Genomic DNA, 16,121 nt, shown 5'->3' with positions numbered 1-16,121 from the left:
AACAAGATGGTAAACTGAGTGTATCTAGCTTTCAAATGAGAAAACTGAAGAACTATAGACCAAAGTGGCCAGGGGACCCTGCACTGTATATGCATAAACTATGTATATCTAAGTTAGGTCTATACTGACAAGGAGAGAGTCCTAACCACCAAGGGTAGACATATATACAGAGCCAGGTACTGAGTTCAACTGTATTTCATCAGGAGGGCAGCCCTTCCCCCGGGATCTTTCCTTTCCTGGCTAAGGAAGAGGGATGAGGCTTCCTTAACTCACCCAAGCATTTGTTTATGAAGAGTCATTTGAATATTTGGCCATGGTAAATGTGAAATCCACACCTGATACATTAAAGCTAAGTGTGATTTTCAAGATGGGAATTTATAGCTCCCATATGCAGTGAGATCACCTAGAAGAAATATATAGAAAATAACCAATAAATTTTCTTTGTTGTTTTCATTTATTTTCCATCCCACATCGAGTTCATTTATTTCAGTGCAAATGTGCATGGAAAAAAGGCAACAGTGTGAAGTAAATGGAAGCTGTGTGGAATAACTCAGGACACAGTATATCAGAAATAACTAACACAGCAATCTCAGACTTCAGTGTCCAATGGTTCGGTACTGACTTCTCCCTGTCTGGAACTGACATCAAAAATCATAATACGTGAACTCTGTTTAGTGCCCAGGAATGTGTGAGAAAACAATGTTAAAATGGCAAGCCCAGGAGAATTTTTTCCTGATCTCCCTTGTTCTCCTGGTAAATTGATATTTATGAAGCTCCGTGCCTATTTTCTTGTCAGTGACTCTAAGGTAGGAATAATCAACTGAAATGGTCATGTTGTGTGTGAACCCCTAAGTCCCTACAGAAACACACGCAGGTCTCAACCCAGTGCTGGTTGGTAGGAATTTCTGCTTCTCCACCGTAATCACTGTTCCCCAGGTGCCAAAGATGCTGAACACTGGCTGGCTGGCTGGAGTCTCTTTCAGTGGAGCTCAGAATCACCAACCCTTTACAAGGTTCACTCCCTGAGGAACTCGTCTACATGGAAGGCATGTGTGGATGAACAGGCAATCGACTGATGGAAACCAATAGCACAACTGAAATATTTGTTGTTTATTTTGCAGGCAGCTCCCCTAAAACAAGCCCAGCCGCTCCTCCATCAGTTCACCCTTGAAGGCACACTCCGCTTTGCTCTCTGACATCCATGCATGACATTCCGTTCAGCACTTGGCTTATTTTTAGCCAGACTATCAACATATTTTCAACCGGTCTGTCACAGCACTAGGACTTGGAATCTTGTACCGTGAAGGGCAGCAGCACAGGAGAAAAGCAAAGACTTCTTTAAAATGGGGAATTACAAATCCAGACCAACACAGACTTGTTCTGGTAACTATTCTGACTTTCACCATGTTCTGCTAACATTTCTCACTTTCTTACACACCACGACTCAATTGTAAGAGTGAATGAGCGTTAAGTCACTGTGATGTGTGCCAATCTGAATGCAGGGTATATTAACGAGTTTATTTGAACTTACTCCTTTTCTCTGAAAGAGTTCTGAAGGAAAACAGAGAATTTCTTGTAAAAAAAATATTAGTTTAGTCCTTTGGTCTAATACGATAGAAAGTTTGAAGAACTATTAGATATAGAAATTTTAGAATTGTATCTTAAGTATCTAGCATTTAAAAGCTAAAAGACACTGTCTAGAATTGAGATTGCTGCAATTAAAATGCAATAAAATCAAATGAAATAAGTCAAATATATTCTTTTATGTAAATATATTGTACAATATCAAATGGGTTCTCAATTACTACAATCCCAAAGTGATTGCATTACAAACATAAACATCTGCATTAAACCCACAATCAGTCATTTAAATTAAGTATTGTAGATTTGAGAATAAAAAGCAGGGTTTTGATTACTTGTATGCTATGATCTCTATCTACATTTTTGCAAAATGCAATTATGAATCAATCCCATTTGTTTTTCTTTTCCAGATGAATGGAAGAAGAAAGTTAGTGAATCTTACGCTATTATCATAGAAAGGCTGGAGGATAACCTGCAGATCAAAGAAAATGAATTTCAAGAACTAAGGCACATCTTTGGGTAAAGTCAGAGTTTTGACTTTTCAAAATACATGTCTCCATTATTTTGTTTTTAGGTCTGTCATGCATTTAAACATAAAGCCTTAGCTATAGACAGTCTAAGGTAGGTCTTAGGTGTAACCAGACTAAACTTTAGAATGCCAAGTTGTCTGCTCATAAGCACTCATACGGCTCCCAAAATTGAAAGGTCACAGCTTCCTCAGAATACTATATCCTACATTCTGTCCTCAGATAAGTTGAGGGAGAAGAGCTTGGGAAATAGAATACAAAACAGAATACAAACTGCCAGTGTTCCAAGTAACCTGCTCTGGAATTAATCACTAAATTCTTTAGTCTGTGCCACTAACCAACAGCACTGCTTATTTGAAAGGGTTGCTTGTACTAACCTGAGTCTCCCTGGAGGGCTAGGATAAGTTTTATCAACCTCCTCAACCTGTAGACTTTGAGGCAATCTCCCAGGGGGACAGAGTAGACATCTGTAGACATCGAAGGCCATCTTGCCGTGGAACAGAGTATCATTTTACCCTCATTCTTGTAATATGTGTGATATCAGCTTCTGCTCCGTAACACAAAGAAGGAAAACAAACAATCCTGGTCTAGTCTGAACACAATGTTTAGACAAGATGGGCAGGAACCCAATTTGTGCCAACAACCTCCTAGAGAAATTGAATGTGATTCTGAGAAACTAGGTGTGCTTCAAGGTAGCAAGCTCTCCAAACGTCTTCGTGTCACCAGTGCTGTGATGAAACTTCACATCCAAGGCAACTTGGGGAGAGAAGGGCTTCTCTCATCACTCATGGGTTCCTATCACATTTCATCATCAAAAGTAGTGAGGGTAGGAACTCAAGCAGGCTAGGAACCTGGAGGCAGGAGCTGGTGCAGAGACCATGAAGGAGTGCTGGTTACTGGCTTACTCCTCATAGCTTGCTCAGCCTGCTTTCTTACAGAACCCAGGACCACCTTCTCAATGATAGCACTACCCGAAATGACCTGGGCCCTCCCCCCGTTAATCTCTAATTAAGAAAAAAATTGCCATAGAGCAATAGTTCTCAATCTGTGGGTTGTCATTCCTTTGGGTATGGGACTATTCTTTCAGAGACCATTGGAAAACACAGATATTTATATTAGCTATATTATGATTAGTAACAGTAGCAAAATCAGAGGTGTGAAATGACATGAAAATGGTTTTATGGTTGGGGTCACCACAACAGGAGGAGCTGTACTAAAGGGTCTCGGCATTAGGAAGGTTGGAAACCATTGCCTTACAGGCTTGCCTACAGCCCACTTTACCAAGGCATTTTTTCAATTGAGGCTCCCTCCTCTCCAGTGACTCTTGCTTATATCAAGTTCACATAAAACAGCCAGCACACCAACCAAGAAGTTAGACGTGGGCCAGTTGTCCTGGTCTGTCTCAGCTCTCATTCACATAGTGAACTCCTAACAAAGACCATTCTTATTTTACATAGAAAAAAGGAGTCATACCCAAATGCCATGTTCCTCAAAAGAAATTTCAGATATCATAAGTGCATGGCTGGGGAACAATGTCACCAACTTCCCTTAATTTATCGAAGCCTCGCCAACAGAACTAACGGGGCTTCTCAGGTCTTCACACGCAGGATGGGATGAGAGGCCACTGAGGCATCGCTGGTTGCATAGTACCACATCGCGCTCAGGTGCTAGGAAGCACATGAAATTCTCACCATGTGACAGGTATCTGCTAATGTTCTCAGTTCAATGGGTCCGTCTTTCATCAGAGGACCCCAATCTGTAAGGATAACGTCCAAGAAGCTATACCTGGTTCTCTTTTCCCAGAGAGAGGTAGGACTCATGATGAGGTGGCAGGAAGTCAGTATCTGGTGCAGCCCACGGAGTCAGGGTGAGCCTGTTGTCTGATTCTGTCACTTCAGACAGCTCCATCTGGAAAGTCAACTGCTTTCAGGGTCGAGCTCGGAGAACTTTCTTCTCTTTGGATTAAAATGATAGATGACAGGGGAGAGAAAGGAGGCTGTGCCGAGAATCTAAACGGTCTTAACTGGTGGTTTATCCAACAAAGTGTTCAGGGTTGTTGGAGAAATCAGCTGAGCTATGACAGAGTCACCTTTGGGAAGCTCGGTGGTAGATGCATAGAGCCTTCATGCCGCAACCTTAATCAGAGATTGTGTAGCATGGAGCTATGCTGTGGCAAACAGCTGTACCGGGTGCCTGGGAGTGTGCCTTTCTCTAAGGATGCAGATTGCATGAAGGGTCGGATCCCTGTCCACGTATGTGCAGTTAGCACAGTCGTGGGCAGAGTTCTCTGCTCAGTCTGTGGTCCCTTGTCCATTTCCTGGAAGCTTTTTCTGACATTATCAGTAGGTGCTGGTCTTATTCATTTAGAGAAGGTCAACTACGCAATGAGCCACCACCTCATCCGCTCACGCGCATAATACCCCTGGTTTTAACTAGAGTGCAGAAAAGACATAAGGCACTCAGGCTAATTCAGTTTGTGTCTGTGGCAGTTTACAGCTGCTTTGCAGTGAGACCCTGATGTGGGGGGAAGGTGAAGGGGATGGAAATGGTCCATTCTCTTCTCTAATGCAAAATCAAGTTCACTTGTGGCTTTGGACATGTGTTGAAGTCATAAATAGGAGGCAGGAATGAGATGAAAACAGATGCCAGAGGAGGGAAGGCAGAGCAGTACGTTCACATACAATGTGACTTACGTTCACATACAATGTACTTCCTCTGCTGCTTCTCATCTCCACAGTTATCAGTTCAATACTCACTTCTTCACAACACCATCTATCTATCCGTGGGCCAGACTCCTCTCTGCTCTAAGAGATCACTAGAAGTGCATCTCCACCCTGTGAGGATTTTCTGTGTTTGTGTTTATGAATAACACTGGTATGTTACCTCTAAAACGATAAAGAAACTGCCTAGCTGGTGCCTACCACATGCATGCTGTGCTGCTAAGGTGTCTTTATCCTCTTAGACTCCATCCACAGGGGACTCTGGCGACTTCTATTAAGGCAGGCCAAATAAGTGAACTCGGAGAGTGCATATCCTGCAACGTCTGGAGATGCAATTCTGAGCAAAATTACTGGCTGAACTTAAAATGGGGATGAAATCTTTTCAAAAAGTTACATCCTAAATTTCAGCCACAATTCTCATCTCCCATCAATATCCAGTCAAATGTTTCTGTTCTGCTAAGCACAATTAAAATATTTAAGATCTTGAAGCAACCTGTTTTCTCTCCCGTCACGTCTTCTAAAGGAGCTGCATGCATCATATTCCTTGACAACTGGGCATTGGTTGCATGTTCTAATGCCTGGGGCTCAATTTATTCTCTGAATCCTTCTTGCATTTTTATCACCTGCTATGCCCCTCACCAACAATACATTCTAATGAGTTCATAGTGCTTTCTGGGTCCTGGATGGCATTCCTAATTAAGATTAAGTCACACTCATGAATATTTTTCTAATAGTAAATTATTTCCTTAATTATTAAAAGGGTAGTTCTGTACCTAAAGGTTACTTTCTGCCTTGAAGCGTAATAAACTCTTTTCTTAGCCTCTAACTCTTAGCCATAAAAGTGTGCTGCTGTGTGATCCAATTAAACTTCTTATCCATGACCTCGTTCTCTCGGAGGACATCTGACACAAGCACAAGTGGGAAATTACGAAAGTGAAATGTTTGAGAAGTTGGCTGATGTGGTATACTGATGGACGAAATATTGAGCAAAGCAGATAAAAATTAATCAGTCTTCCCGAACGTAGAGAAAATGCAAGAGAGGAAAGAAGATGACTGTCCAAAACCTGTGGTGCTTTGAATGGAAAGGGCCCCTAGTGGCTCATAGGGAGTGGCGCTATGAGGAAGTGTGGCCCCATTGGAGTAGATGTAGCCTTGTTGGAGGAGATGTGTCACTGGAGGAGGACTTTGGGATGTCAAATGCTCAAGCCAGACCTAGGGTCTCTCGTTCCTCTTCACGCCTGAGAATCCAGACGTAGAACTCTGAGCTTCTTCTCCAGGACATCGTCCGCCTGGATACTGCTGTGCTTCCCGCCATGATGATAATGAACTAAACATCTGGACTATTAGCCCACCCCTATTAAAGGCTTTACTTTATAAGGGATGCCATGACTGTGGTGTCTCTTCATGGCAATAAAAACACTAACTAAGAGAGAAGTTGGTTGTAGGAGTGGGATATTGCTGTAATACCATTTCACTCTTTGGACACTTTACATGGGGGCTTAATGGGCCATACTAGTAGGAGTCTGGAAGATTGTGGTGCTGAAGACGCCCTGGAAGACAGAGGGTGATTTGAAGTGGAGGGACTGGCTCAAGAGGTTTCAGAGAGGGAAGAATATTAATATGTGGCCTAGAAAACATTTGGTGAAGAATGTGGCTGCAATCTGCCCCTGCCCCCCACCCCCAAAATCTTCCTGAGGTCAAATTGAAAAATTATAGATTAACAGCTTTGGCAGAGGAGATTTTCAGACCGTCTAGTATGGACTCTGTTGCTTGGCTATTAGTGGCCAAGCTTATGCAGATGTATTATGAAAAGGCATAGGATGAGCAACTAAAAAGATGAAACACACAGGTTGAGGGCAAAGGGGACTCTAGGAAGTGTACACAGACTGAAGAAAAGCAAAATGCTAAGTGGGATAAACGGGGTGGGGACCTTCCACCAAGACTCCCACCAAGACGACCACCTAGCTGAGCTTTCAACTTGTGCAGAGGAATTGATTAAAGAAAAGCTTAGGGCCATGCATGGTAGTACAAACCTTTAATCCCAGCCGTCAGAAGGCAGATGCTGGCAGATCACCAATTTCCAGGCCAGCCTGACATACAGAATGAGTTCAAGGACAGCCGAGTTTAGGCAATGAAGGAGATCATTACAAATAGAAAGCTGGTGAAAACTGATTTGAACAAGGAGACCATATTCCAGCCTCAGCAAGCACCAGAGCTTTGCAGCACCCACCACGTGGCTCGGTCTTTACTGTCAAGGATACAAGAACGATGGAATCTTCCTCCATGACTAAGGAAAGCTGATAAGGCCAGGCATGTGTCAGGGGTGTCCCTGAATAGAGGCCTAGAGAAGCCATTGTGTAGAGCTGTAAAGGTGAAGCCAAGATTGACTTGGAGACCCAAAACGGAGGTGCCACAGTCATGGGGTAGCTGCTGAGGAAAGCTGCTAACAGAGAGTGGAACAAACCCAAGAGGAAGAAGCATGTCATAGTCAACCAAGTTGGAAGGAGCTAAAGATCTGAACAGTGCTTGACCTCACACATGGAGATGCAGAGTTTGGCCTCTGCCCAGACGGTTATGAGTCTTGCTTTAGTTTGTTATTTCCTCACTGAGATCCCTCTCCTCCCCTTTGAAATGGGAATGTATATCCTGTGCCACTATTTGTGAAGTCCAGGAGACACTTTTTTATTTCATTTTATAGGGTTTAGACTTAAGTGATTGCCATGAGTCTCAGAAGAGACTTTGAAATTTGGATCCTTAAACAGTGCAGAGATGATGACAGATTGTGGATGGGGACTTTTAAAGTTGGACCTAATGCAGCTCTGTATTATGATACAGGTAGAAGCCTATGGGGGCCAGGAAGTACAATATGATGGTTTGAGTGAAAATGGACACCACTCCCACCCCATAAGCTCATAGGGAGGTTTCGGATGCTCAAACCAAGCCCGGTGTCCCTCACTCTTCCTGCTGCCCAAGAATCCAAATGTAGAATTCTGAGGTACCGCTCTAGTGCCATGTCTGCTGGCATAGATGTCATGTTTCCTGCCATGACTACAATGGACTAAACCTCTGAACTGTAAGAAATCCCCAATTAATTGTTTCCTTTGTAAGAGCTATCAGGGTCATAGTGTTCCTTCGTAGCAATAACAACCCCAACTAAGATATCATCTTTCTATTGTGTTTCACATGGTTAGTTATGCCTTCTTATTCAGTGCTTTGCAGAGTCCCATGGAGCAGTGAAACAGAAATCACCAACCAGATCTTTTCCAACAAGTGTCCCATGAATATCCACAAGCATGTTTACTGAATACCTTCTACGTCGGAGCCCCACACTTACAACAAGAATCATTTTCACTCATTCCCACCTCTGTTTATGGAACCGAATTCCCATCTTGAGTGGTCCCTTTACTCTGTTTCTCATGTTATCTGTTTCAGAAGCATCTGTTGACTGTTACTATTTCAGAGAGGGTTGAAACAAATTTAGGCTCTAAACTCATCCATTACTGCCATAGAGAGCAGGTGGTGGAGAGTGGCTACATAATAATAAGCTTGGTGTAAGGTCTTGTGAGGTTTTGACGGCTGAGACATTGTAGGACTTTTACTAGCAGCCTTTAACAGTCTGCTTTTTTCTAAAGCATTGATTTAGGTTGGTTCTGACTTCACCGCTTAGCTTTGCTTTTGAGAAGGAGAGGAACAAGAACATTAGAGGCAGTGTCTTCTGGAAGAAGAAAGAGGGGGGAGGGGAAGAGGAGGACTGAGTGGGAGCCTGTAAGGTAAGAAGCCATACAGTATGTGGATAAAGAGGTGTGGAGAGCCTTAAGCCCTGAGAGAGAGAGAGAGAGAGAGAGAGAGAGAGAGAGAGAGACAGAGAGACAGAGACAGAGAGACAGAGACAGAGACAGAGACAGACGGGGGTAGAGGGAGAGAGAGAGAAACAGAGACAGAGAGAGAGACAGAGAGAGACAGAGAGATAGAGAGACAGAGAGACAGGGACAGACAGAGAGGAAGGGGAGGGGGAGTGACAGTCGGAGAGGGAGAGGTGGAGGGAAGGGAGAGGGAGATACCCTCAATAAAAGGACAGAATTTGAGATGCAAACCTGTGACAACATGAATTTGGTTTCCAGTCTCTGTTTTTGGCAGTGTTTGTGTTTGTTTTGTTGATTATTGGCACAAACGCTATGCAAACATTTCAGACAATGCTTTGAGTCTTTGTGGAAGAACACATGGCTTCCCAAGGCTTCTTGAAACCTTAAGAGTTGTTCACCCTTCCTCAGAATGGTCATCTTACAGTGTTTGGGGCGACTTAGGCAACACCCAAATCCCACAGTTGGCTGTGGTTCTGAAAGCTGCTGAGAGGAGTACAGCAGGGCCCAGAGCGGCTTTTCAGGAGGTGAATAGAAGGTGCCTCTCCTCACACTGACTTCATTATCTCCTTTTTAATTCCTTGCACACATTGTGCTTTCTCACTGAACAAAACATTACTTTGAACGTTTTGTACTCAACAACTTTCAAAATTCAACAGCATCATTATCAGCTCGTGTATGTCTATTTCATGCCCAAACAGATTAAAACTGAGACAGAAAAGTTTGTTCCATAAGTCATTGGTATTTGAAAATTACAATGTACCTGAGGTAGCCTTGCAGTATTTCAAATTTCATGTTAAAGTTTAAGCTGATTTGAAGGTACTTTTGCCAGTAACATTGGCACCCTGTTAAAATTTCTCCTGACTTAAAAACATACAGAAACAGAGTGTCTTAAAGGGTGTTTCTATTGCTGTGATAAACACTGACAAAAAGGGATTTGGAGAGGAAAGAGTTTATTTGTCTTAAATATCATTTGTGGCAGATCAAGACCAAGGTAGGTACTCAAATCAGGAACCTGGGGGACAGGAACTGAAGCAGAGCCCATGGAAGAATGTTGCTTACTGCCTTGCACATCCTGGCTTGCTCAGCTTGCTTTCTTATACAACCTGAGACCACCTGCACATGAATGGTACCACCCACATTGGGTTAGGCCCTCCCACATCCATCAGTAATCAAGAAAATGGCGTACATGCTTGCCCATAGGCAATTTGAGAAAATCATTTCTCAGTTGAGATTCCTTTTCCCAAAATAACTCTTGTCAATCTAATAAAAGTGCTAACAAGGACACAATGCAAGTGAAATAGAAGTGTTTAAAAGTAGCAAAAGAAAAAGAAAACGGACAAAGGTTTTCAGAAACCATATAAAGGTATCACATTCTGCGAGGGGCTGGCTCCGAAGCAGTGTAATGCAGCAGGGTATTACTTGAGATGAGGATATTAGGTCAGACACCAAAGGAAGCTTTAAGTGGCCACTGAAGCAACTGAATATAACCCAAGACAACAAAGTCCCAGCTCGCCCCAGTCACTGAGCTGTATTGGACACTGGGCCTTGCAGTCTCTTAGGAAGGTGTGGTTTTTCCCCCTCTGGGGACTTCAGGTTACAATCTGTCCAAGACTTTAAATTGCACATGTCCTTGCTTTGCAAGCAAGCGAGACTGGATTCTCTGTCTTCAAAAACTATGCAGGACATGCGTCCAGTTCCTGGTGGGAAGAGTTTCTGATGCCCTGGGTTGAGCAGATAGGCTTTCTTAAGTATCATTTACCCTAAAAATGACATCATAGGACATGAAAAGTGCTGTTGGGTGGCCAAGGGAAAGGGGGCCTCTGTTAACGGACAGAACTAAATAACTGACAAGAACTCCCAGAATAGCAAGGGATGGGACTTTTGACCTAACTGTTTGAACTTAGGTGGGTATACTGAGAGAAGAGCCAGGTTGGAATAGTTGGGTAAAAGTTAACTTTCATTTATATTATATTGCCAAGGTTATACATACAGCAATGGACCTGACAGATGACCAGAGGGTGTTGGCAGTTCTTGCCACCAAACCTGTCTCTGGGTCCATTCATGGGTCCCACAAGCTAGAAGTGGGGACTTGTGGCTTCGTATTGTGCTCTGGCTTCTGTGAGCAAAGGCTCATGAGAAGTATTTCATCACTCACTGAAACATTCTACTGACTAGATCCTCAGCGAGACATTTGGAATGTTGTAAGTCCAGAGAAAAATTACCTTGGGGCATCTTTAGCCCCCTTAAAAAAAATCATTTAATGCCCTCTTCTGGATGTGACCAGCCATCTCTGGGATCGTTAGGTAAATCTTCTGGGACGTAAGGATAGACCTGTAGTGTCCAACCAACCAACCAACCAACCAACCAACCAACCAAGAAAGGGTAGGAATGCTGTCAGATAGTATCTGAGTAATCCACTTATCCCCCATGCTGTGAGCCACCCATCCCCCATGCTCTAACTCCCTCACCTAATGCTCTATTTTCTCACCTAATATTTCTGCCAATGTATTTGAAAAATGCCTTGAGTTATGATTCTTCTTCTCTTACTATCGAAACTTTTCTGAGTTGTTACCATGCTGTAGCAAGGGATTTTGGGTAACCTAAATCTCGTTTCCAAACCCATGTTCATTCACATCAGCTCCAGTAAACTCAATTGGTCAGTAGCTTCCGCCAATCCACAAGCTCAGAATGTCATCAGATGTGGCTGAAAACTGTGGGGAAGTTTCTCCACCTCTCTGTACCCTGCTAGCCCCACCGAGGTGTTTGGTAAATGAAACGACTTGTAGGGCTTAGTGCTTAACAGCACACAATGCTCTTGCTGAGAACACAAGTGCCTTTTTAAATATATCAGTCATCCTGTGGTCACCTGTAACTACAGTCCCAGGGCCTCCCAGCCCCACATGTGCTCATACCCACATGCAAACACAGAGCACAAAATTTAAAAAGTAAAACCAAATATTTTACTAAATGGTTCGACCCGTGACTTGTTTCATTCTAAGACTGTATACGTTCCCATGTGACTTCCACTTCGGGATATGCAATGTAGAGTGACCTTCATCCCCAGCCTGTGGTGACACAACTTGGTTCAGATCAAACCATCTCCCAGTCCCTCTGAGTGAGGACCGAACTTATGTGGTCTGAATGCTTTTCTAGTGTGGGCAGCTAAGCCTGTTTTGTTCAGGGGATGAATATCCCCCTGTCTATGAAAACAGACCACAGAGCTTAAAGTTGCTAATTAAAGCTTTTCTTGGGGCCTCTCAGGGTCCCTGGAATTAGAGGCCTGCTCTTTTTAGCAGCACCCAGGAGAATAGAACTTTTTCTATTTCGAAATTCCAATAGCCTTTGAAGTTCTTAACTGGAAGCCTTGATGTAAATGGGCCGCGTTTATTGAGCCTTTCAAGTGTAAGTACTTTAAAGGTGATAGGATCCCCCGAACCCCACACCAGAGACCAGACATCTCTAGAGCTGCCAAGATTAAAATAGGCTGGAGGCCCCTTGAAGCTGACCTGGAGGCCAAGGACATGATCTTTCTACTGAATAATGTCCTGGGAGTGCCAAGGACCTAAAAAGGTCAAAAAATTTAGCTCTAACCTCCTGTTGAAAGTCTGCCTGTGGCTCCCAGGGCCCTCTGGGGAGCAAAGGCTTTGATAGGACAAAGGCTGAAACTTATTAATGCCACCATTCCTCTGCTCACCAGCGGCCAGCTGTATCTTCTGTGATCTGAGGCAGCTGACCCAGCCAGAGTGCAAGGAAACGTGGCCTCAGGCAGGACATGTCATACATGTGGGTTACATCCCTTTTCCCACCTTCTTATCAAACACAGCACAATGCCCCCTTTCCCTCTCTATCACCCGACCTTCCTCCCTCCTTTTCTTCACTTTGTGAATATCCTAATTTATCTATGAATATAATACAAATGTTTGAATGTAAAGGAAACCATTTGACTTTTACACATCTGTACTTTCTTTATAAGGGGTTTGGTAAAATTAGATTATATATTTATTTAATTATATCAGAACACAGTGTGTGTTTGAATCTTTACCTTAACTGGAGCCTTTCAACGATTAATATTATTTTCACCAAATTTTACTTCTTCCTATCACTGAAAAGCGATTCTTCCAAGAGCAAAGATGTAAGGCAAAATAAAGTTCTGAATCTACAGAACAACTTCTCAAACAAAGGCAACATGCTACGAGGTGAGTTTCTGATCATGTACCCCATGCCTTTTCAGCTCTGATGAAGCCTTCAGTGAAGTCAGTTTAAATTACCGCACAGAGCGTGGCCTGTCCCTGCTACACCTCTGCTGTGTCTGTGGCGGTAAGTGCCTGGGCCTGGAACCTGTTCAAGCCAGAGCTATCCCTCTGAGGTAGGGACGTGAGGTGCTGAGTGGCCAGAAGGAAGACCCTATCAGACCCAATTTCTCTCTAAGGATTTGCTCCTAGGAGCCTGCTGACATTCACAGGAGCGACGAGCCCTGTAGATGCTTGTTCCGTATCTCTGAATTTCTATTGATCTTCTTTTCTAAACCAAGTAGTTCAGTTAGCTGGGATATCAACAAGTGCTTCTTAATACAGCAAGTTGGGAATTGCGTTTAATGGAGGAGTCTTGAAAGCACTCCCTGATGCGATCAGACAGTTGATTACCTCTAAGAAACAAGTGTATGTGAGGAGGGAAGAAAATGTTAAACATAGAATCTGATAAAGGAGATTGTTCAAGTGAACAGGAGTCTCATTCTGCTTGTACTTCATTTGATTTCAAAGGGGTCCCGACTTATGGCGGGTCTCAGCGTACAGTAGCAGCTCAGTAAAGGTAATGAATTGTCAAGCGGAAAGGTGGAATTTATTTACTGATCAAGCTGAGCTGAGCTTTCGAGATGCAGAAATGGTGTTGCATTACCGATGGGCAAGAGCCGCCTAGACTTTCCTGATCCCTCAGAACAGACTCAGCTTTCTATCCCCTCCTTCCCAACGGGAGCTGGCTGCCTAGCCTCTTCCAGAGCTACCGCATCAGTAGTTTTTACTCCCCTGTAGGATCCCATGTGACTACCTTGTCACCTCAGCTCTCCACTAGTGATTTATGATGATGGATTCACTTGTAACTGCGTGGCTTTTTTTTTTTTTTTCATTTTGCTTGGCATTTTTGAGACAAGATCTACTCTGTAGTCTGGGGTAGCCTCAAATTTGTGGCAGTCCTCCTGTCTCAATTCCCTAGGTGCTGAGATTACACACATCAGCCACTGAACCAGTTGAAATCTAGAGTCTAGAATCTTATGATGTTGGAAGAATTAAAGCCTGTGAGCCAAGTCGACTGTGGCACACGGCATCCATGCAAAGTTGCGTACGTGTGAGGAAAGTTTGTGAGTTACGAATCAGTGTCAATGAATTCAAGTGCACAGGCGTGGGTTTGAACTGTGGACAGACACTTTCACAAGTCTGAACGGCATTTTTCTTTAAGTCGGAGGAAGATGGTGAAGTGCTTTAGACAACCCCTGCAACAAACAAATCAATTTTCATATTTCTCTCTAGGCAACAAGTCACATATCCGTGCCCTTATGTTAAAAGGGCTCCGTCCATCCAGACTGACGAGAAATGGGTTTCCAGCTCTGCACCTGGCCGTTTACAAGGTCTGACCTTTTCATTTCTATAAGGACTTTGTTAGGGTCAAGGACAACATTGTGTCCTGATGTTTACTCCACCCCAACACCACAGTACTGGTATTAAAAGAGACGGGGTCTTGGGGTAGAAATCTCAGCTCCCGTCCGGACAAACCACACCAACCTCTCCACATGGAGAGGTTTAATGGAAGAAGGAGACAAGGGAGAGGGAAGAGAGAGAGAAGAGAAAAAGAGGAAAGGAGAAGAGGCCGGCCATGATCACGTGGATCAAAAGAGGGAGGGGAATGGGGAGAGAAGGGACAAAGGGGGAGGAGGGGAAGATCGAGAGCAAGAGAGTGAGGAGGGGGTAAGCAGCCCCTTTTACAGTGTCAGTCACAGCTGGATGTGGCCAGATGATTGGGGGATGGAGCATATCTGACTGTTGCCAGGTAACTGTGGGGGTGGAGCTTAGACAGAATGCTTACAACAGGTGCTTTGGAATATTTGGTGTTGGAAGTGACCCTCAAGACTGTCAATCATATACGTTCATATGACATGTAAGTGATATGACACTCTATCCACAGGGACTTTCCCTCAGTCGGCCACTCTGACTAATTTCAGATGTTGAATGGGCATCATCTCCTTGGCCACTAAAGCAAACCATAAAACTCTAAATGCTAGTATGTGTTTCACAGAAGCACGAAATGAAGATGGGTGTCAGATGCCTGGTTGATCATAGAAAAGTGATTATGACCTGCTACAGTTGACCCCATCTCCAAATCCTGAGCTTATTCTCCATCTCCTGTGAGTCTATGACAGAGTTTTACTGCACCCTTCCCTGTTTGTAGGTCTGGAAAGAAGCAGTCATTAGCTTGTCAAAGACCCTCCATACTCACAGACATCTTACAAGTTTACACCATGAGGAGAGAGGGACACACATTCCCACTGTGTTATTTTCCTTTCCTGTGCTTTGATTAAATAGTCTGACAAAAGCAATACAGAGGAGAAAGGGTGTTTGGCTCATAACCTGAGTTTACAGTTCCCCGTTGCAGGGAGGTTATAGTGGCAGGAACCGGAAGGAGCTGGTTACATTACATGCCTAGTCAGGAAGAGAAAACACGCTTGTGCTCAATGTACTGTTAGCACTTAGATCTACTCCAGTGTCTCCTTCTGAGGGAATGGTGACGCCCACAGTGGGCAGTTCTTCCCACTCCAGTTATCATGGTCAGGACAGTTCCTACCACCGACCAACATGGTCTTGCAGATTGTCCTTGGGACTCTACACCGGTGGTTTTACTTACATCATGCTGACTCCATAAGCAAAACTTACTTAGCACTCACGATGCAGATTTTACTTCCCTCAATTTATCCTGCCTGCAGATACCTTAAAGCTGTTCTGTGCATCTAGAGTCAATGCCTGGTCATCACCAATTGCTTGCTGGAGAACTGGCAGCTAAGTGTTAAGTTCTCTTTAATGTCTGCTACTCCTTCTGCAAAACTCAAACAGGGGCAGCTTCAGGATAATGTCTGACAAACACCCCCCCCCCCCCGAAAGGCAGAGAAGGGATAACAATGCAGCTGCAAGGACTAGAGAGGGGCTGATTGACAGCCGAGGGGCTTTGTGAGACTCCGGACTCTGTCTCGGCCTGGAGTTCTTTTCTATAATGACACCTGTGTTGAGAGTCACTGTGACACTGCCATGCAGGACGTTTCTGAATGCTGTGGTGTCCTGGTATTCCTGCAGTGCATTCTACCCTCCACTCCTCACAGAAACTGAATTTCCATTTTTAGAATCTCTCTGCTCAGTTTCTTATGTTATCTGCTGTGGAAAGGGCAC

The 16,121-nt window shown here is 43.9% G+C and overlaps 1 protein-coding gene across 3 annotated transcripts in view; it reads left to right on the top strand.

The window, feature by feature from the left end:
- Window positions 1-924: 924 nt before the first annotated feature.
- The window catches only part of Tnni3k (TNNI3 interacting kinase), a 267,980-nt gene continuing 252,783 nt past the window's right edge, over window positions 925-16,121 (top strand). The window contains exons 1-5 of one of the 3 annotated variants that reach the window (XM_087620881.1): window positions 925-1,050; window positions 1,126-1,383; window positions 1,992-2,100; window positions 12,923-13,008; window positions 14,217-14,314. In XM_087620881.1, coding sequence (XP_087477007.1) covers window positions 1,344-1,383; window positions 1,992-2,100; window positions 12,923-13,008; window positions 14,217-14,314 — 333 coding nt within the window. In that variant the 5' untranslated portion in view covers window positions 925-1,050; window positions 1,126-1,343. 3 annotated transcript variants of the gene reach the window in all.

This window comes from Rattus norvegicus, chromosome 2 (genome assembly GCF_021556685.1).
Source record: "Rattus norvegicus strain SHRSP/BbbUtx chromosome 2, alternate assembly SHRSP_T2T, whole genome shotgun sequence".
NCBI lineage: Eukaryota > Metazoa > Chordata > Mammalia > Rodentia > Muridae > Rattus > Rattus norvegicus.
This window is presented reverse-complemented; position numbering and strand designations above follow the sequence as displayed.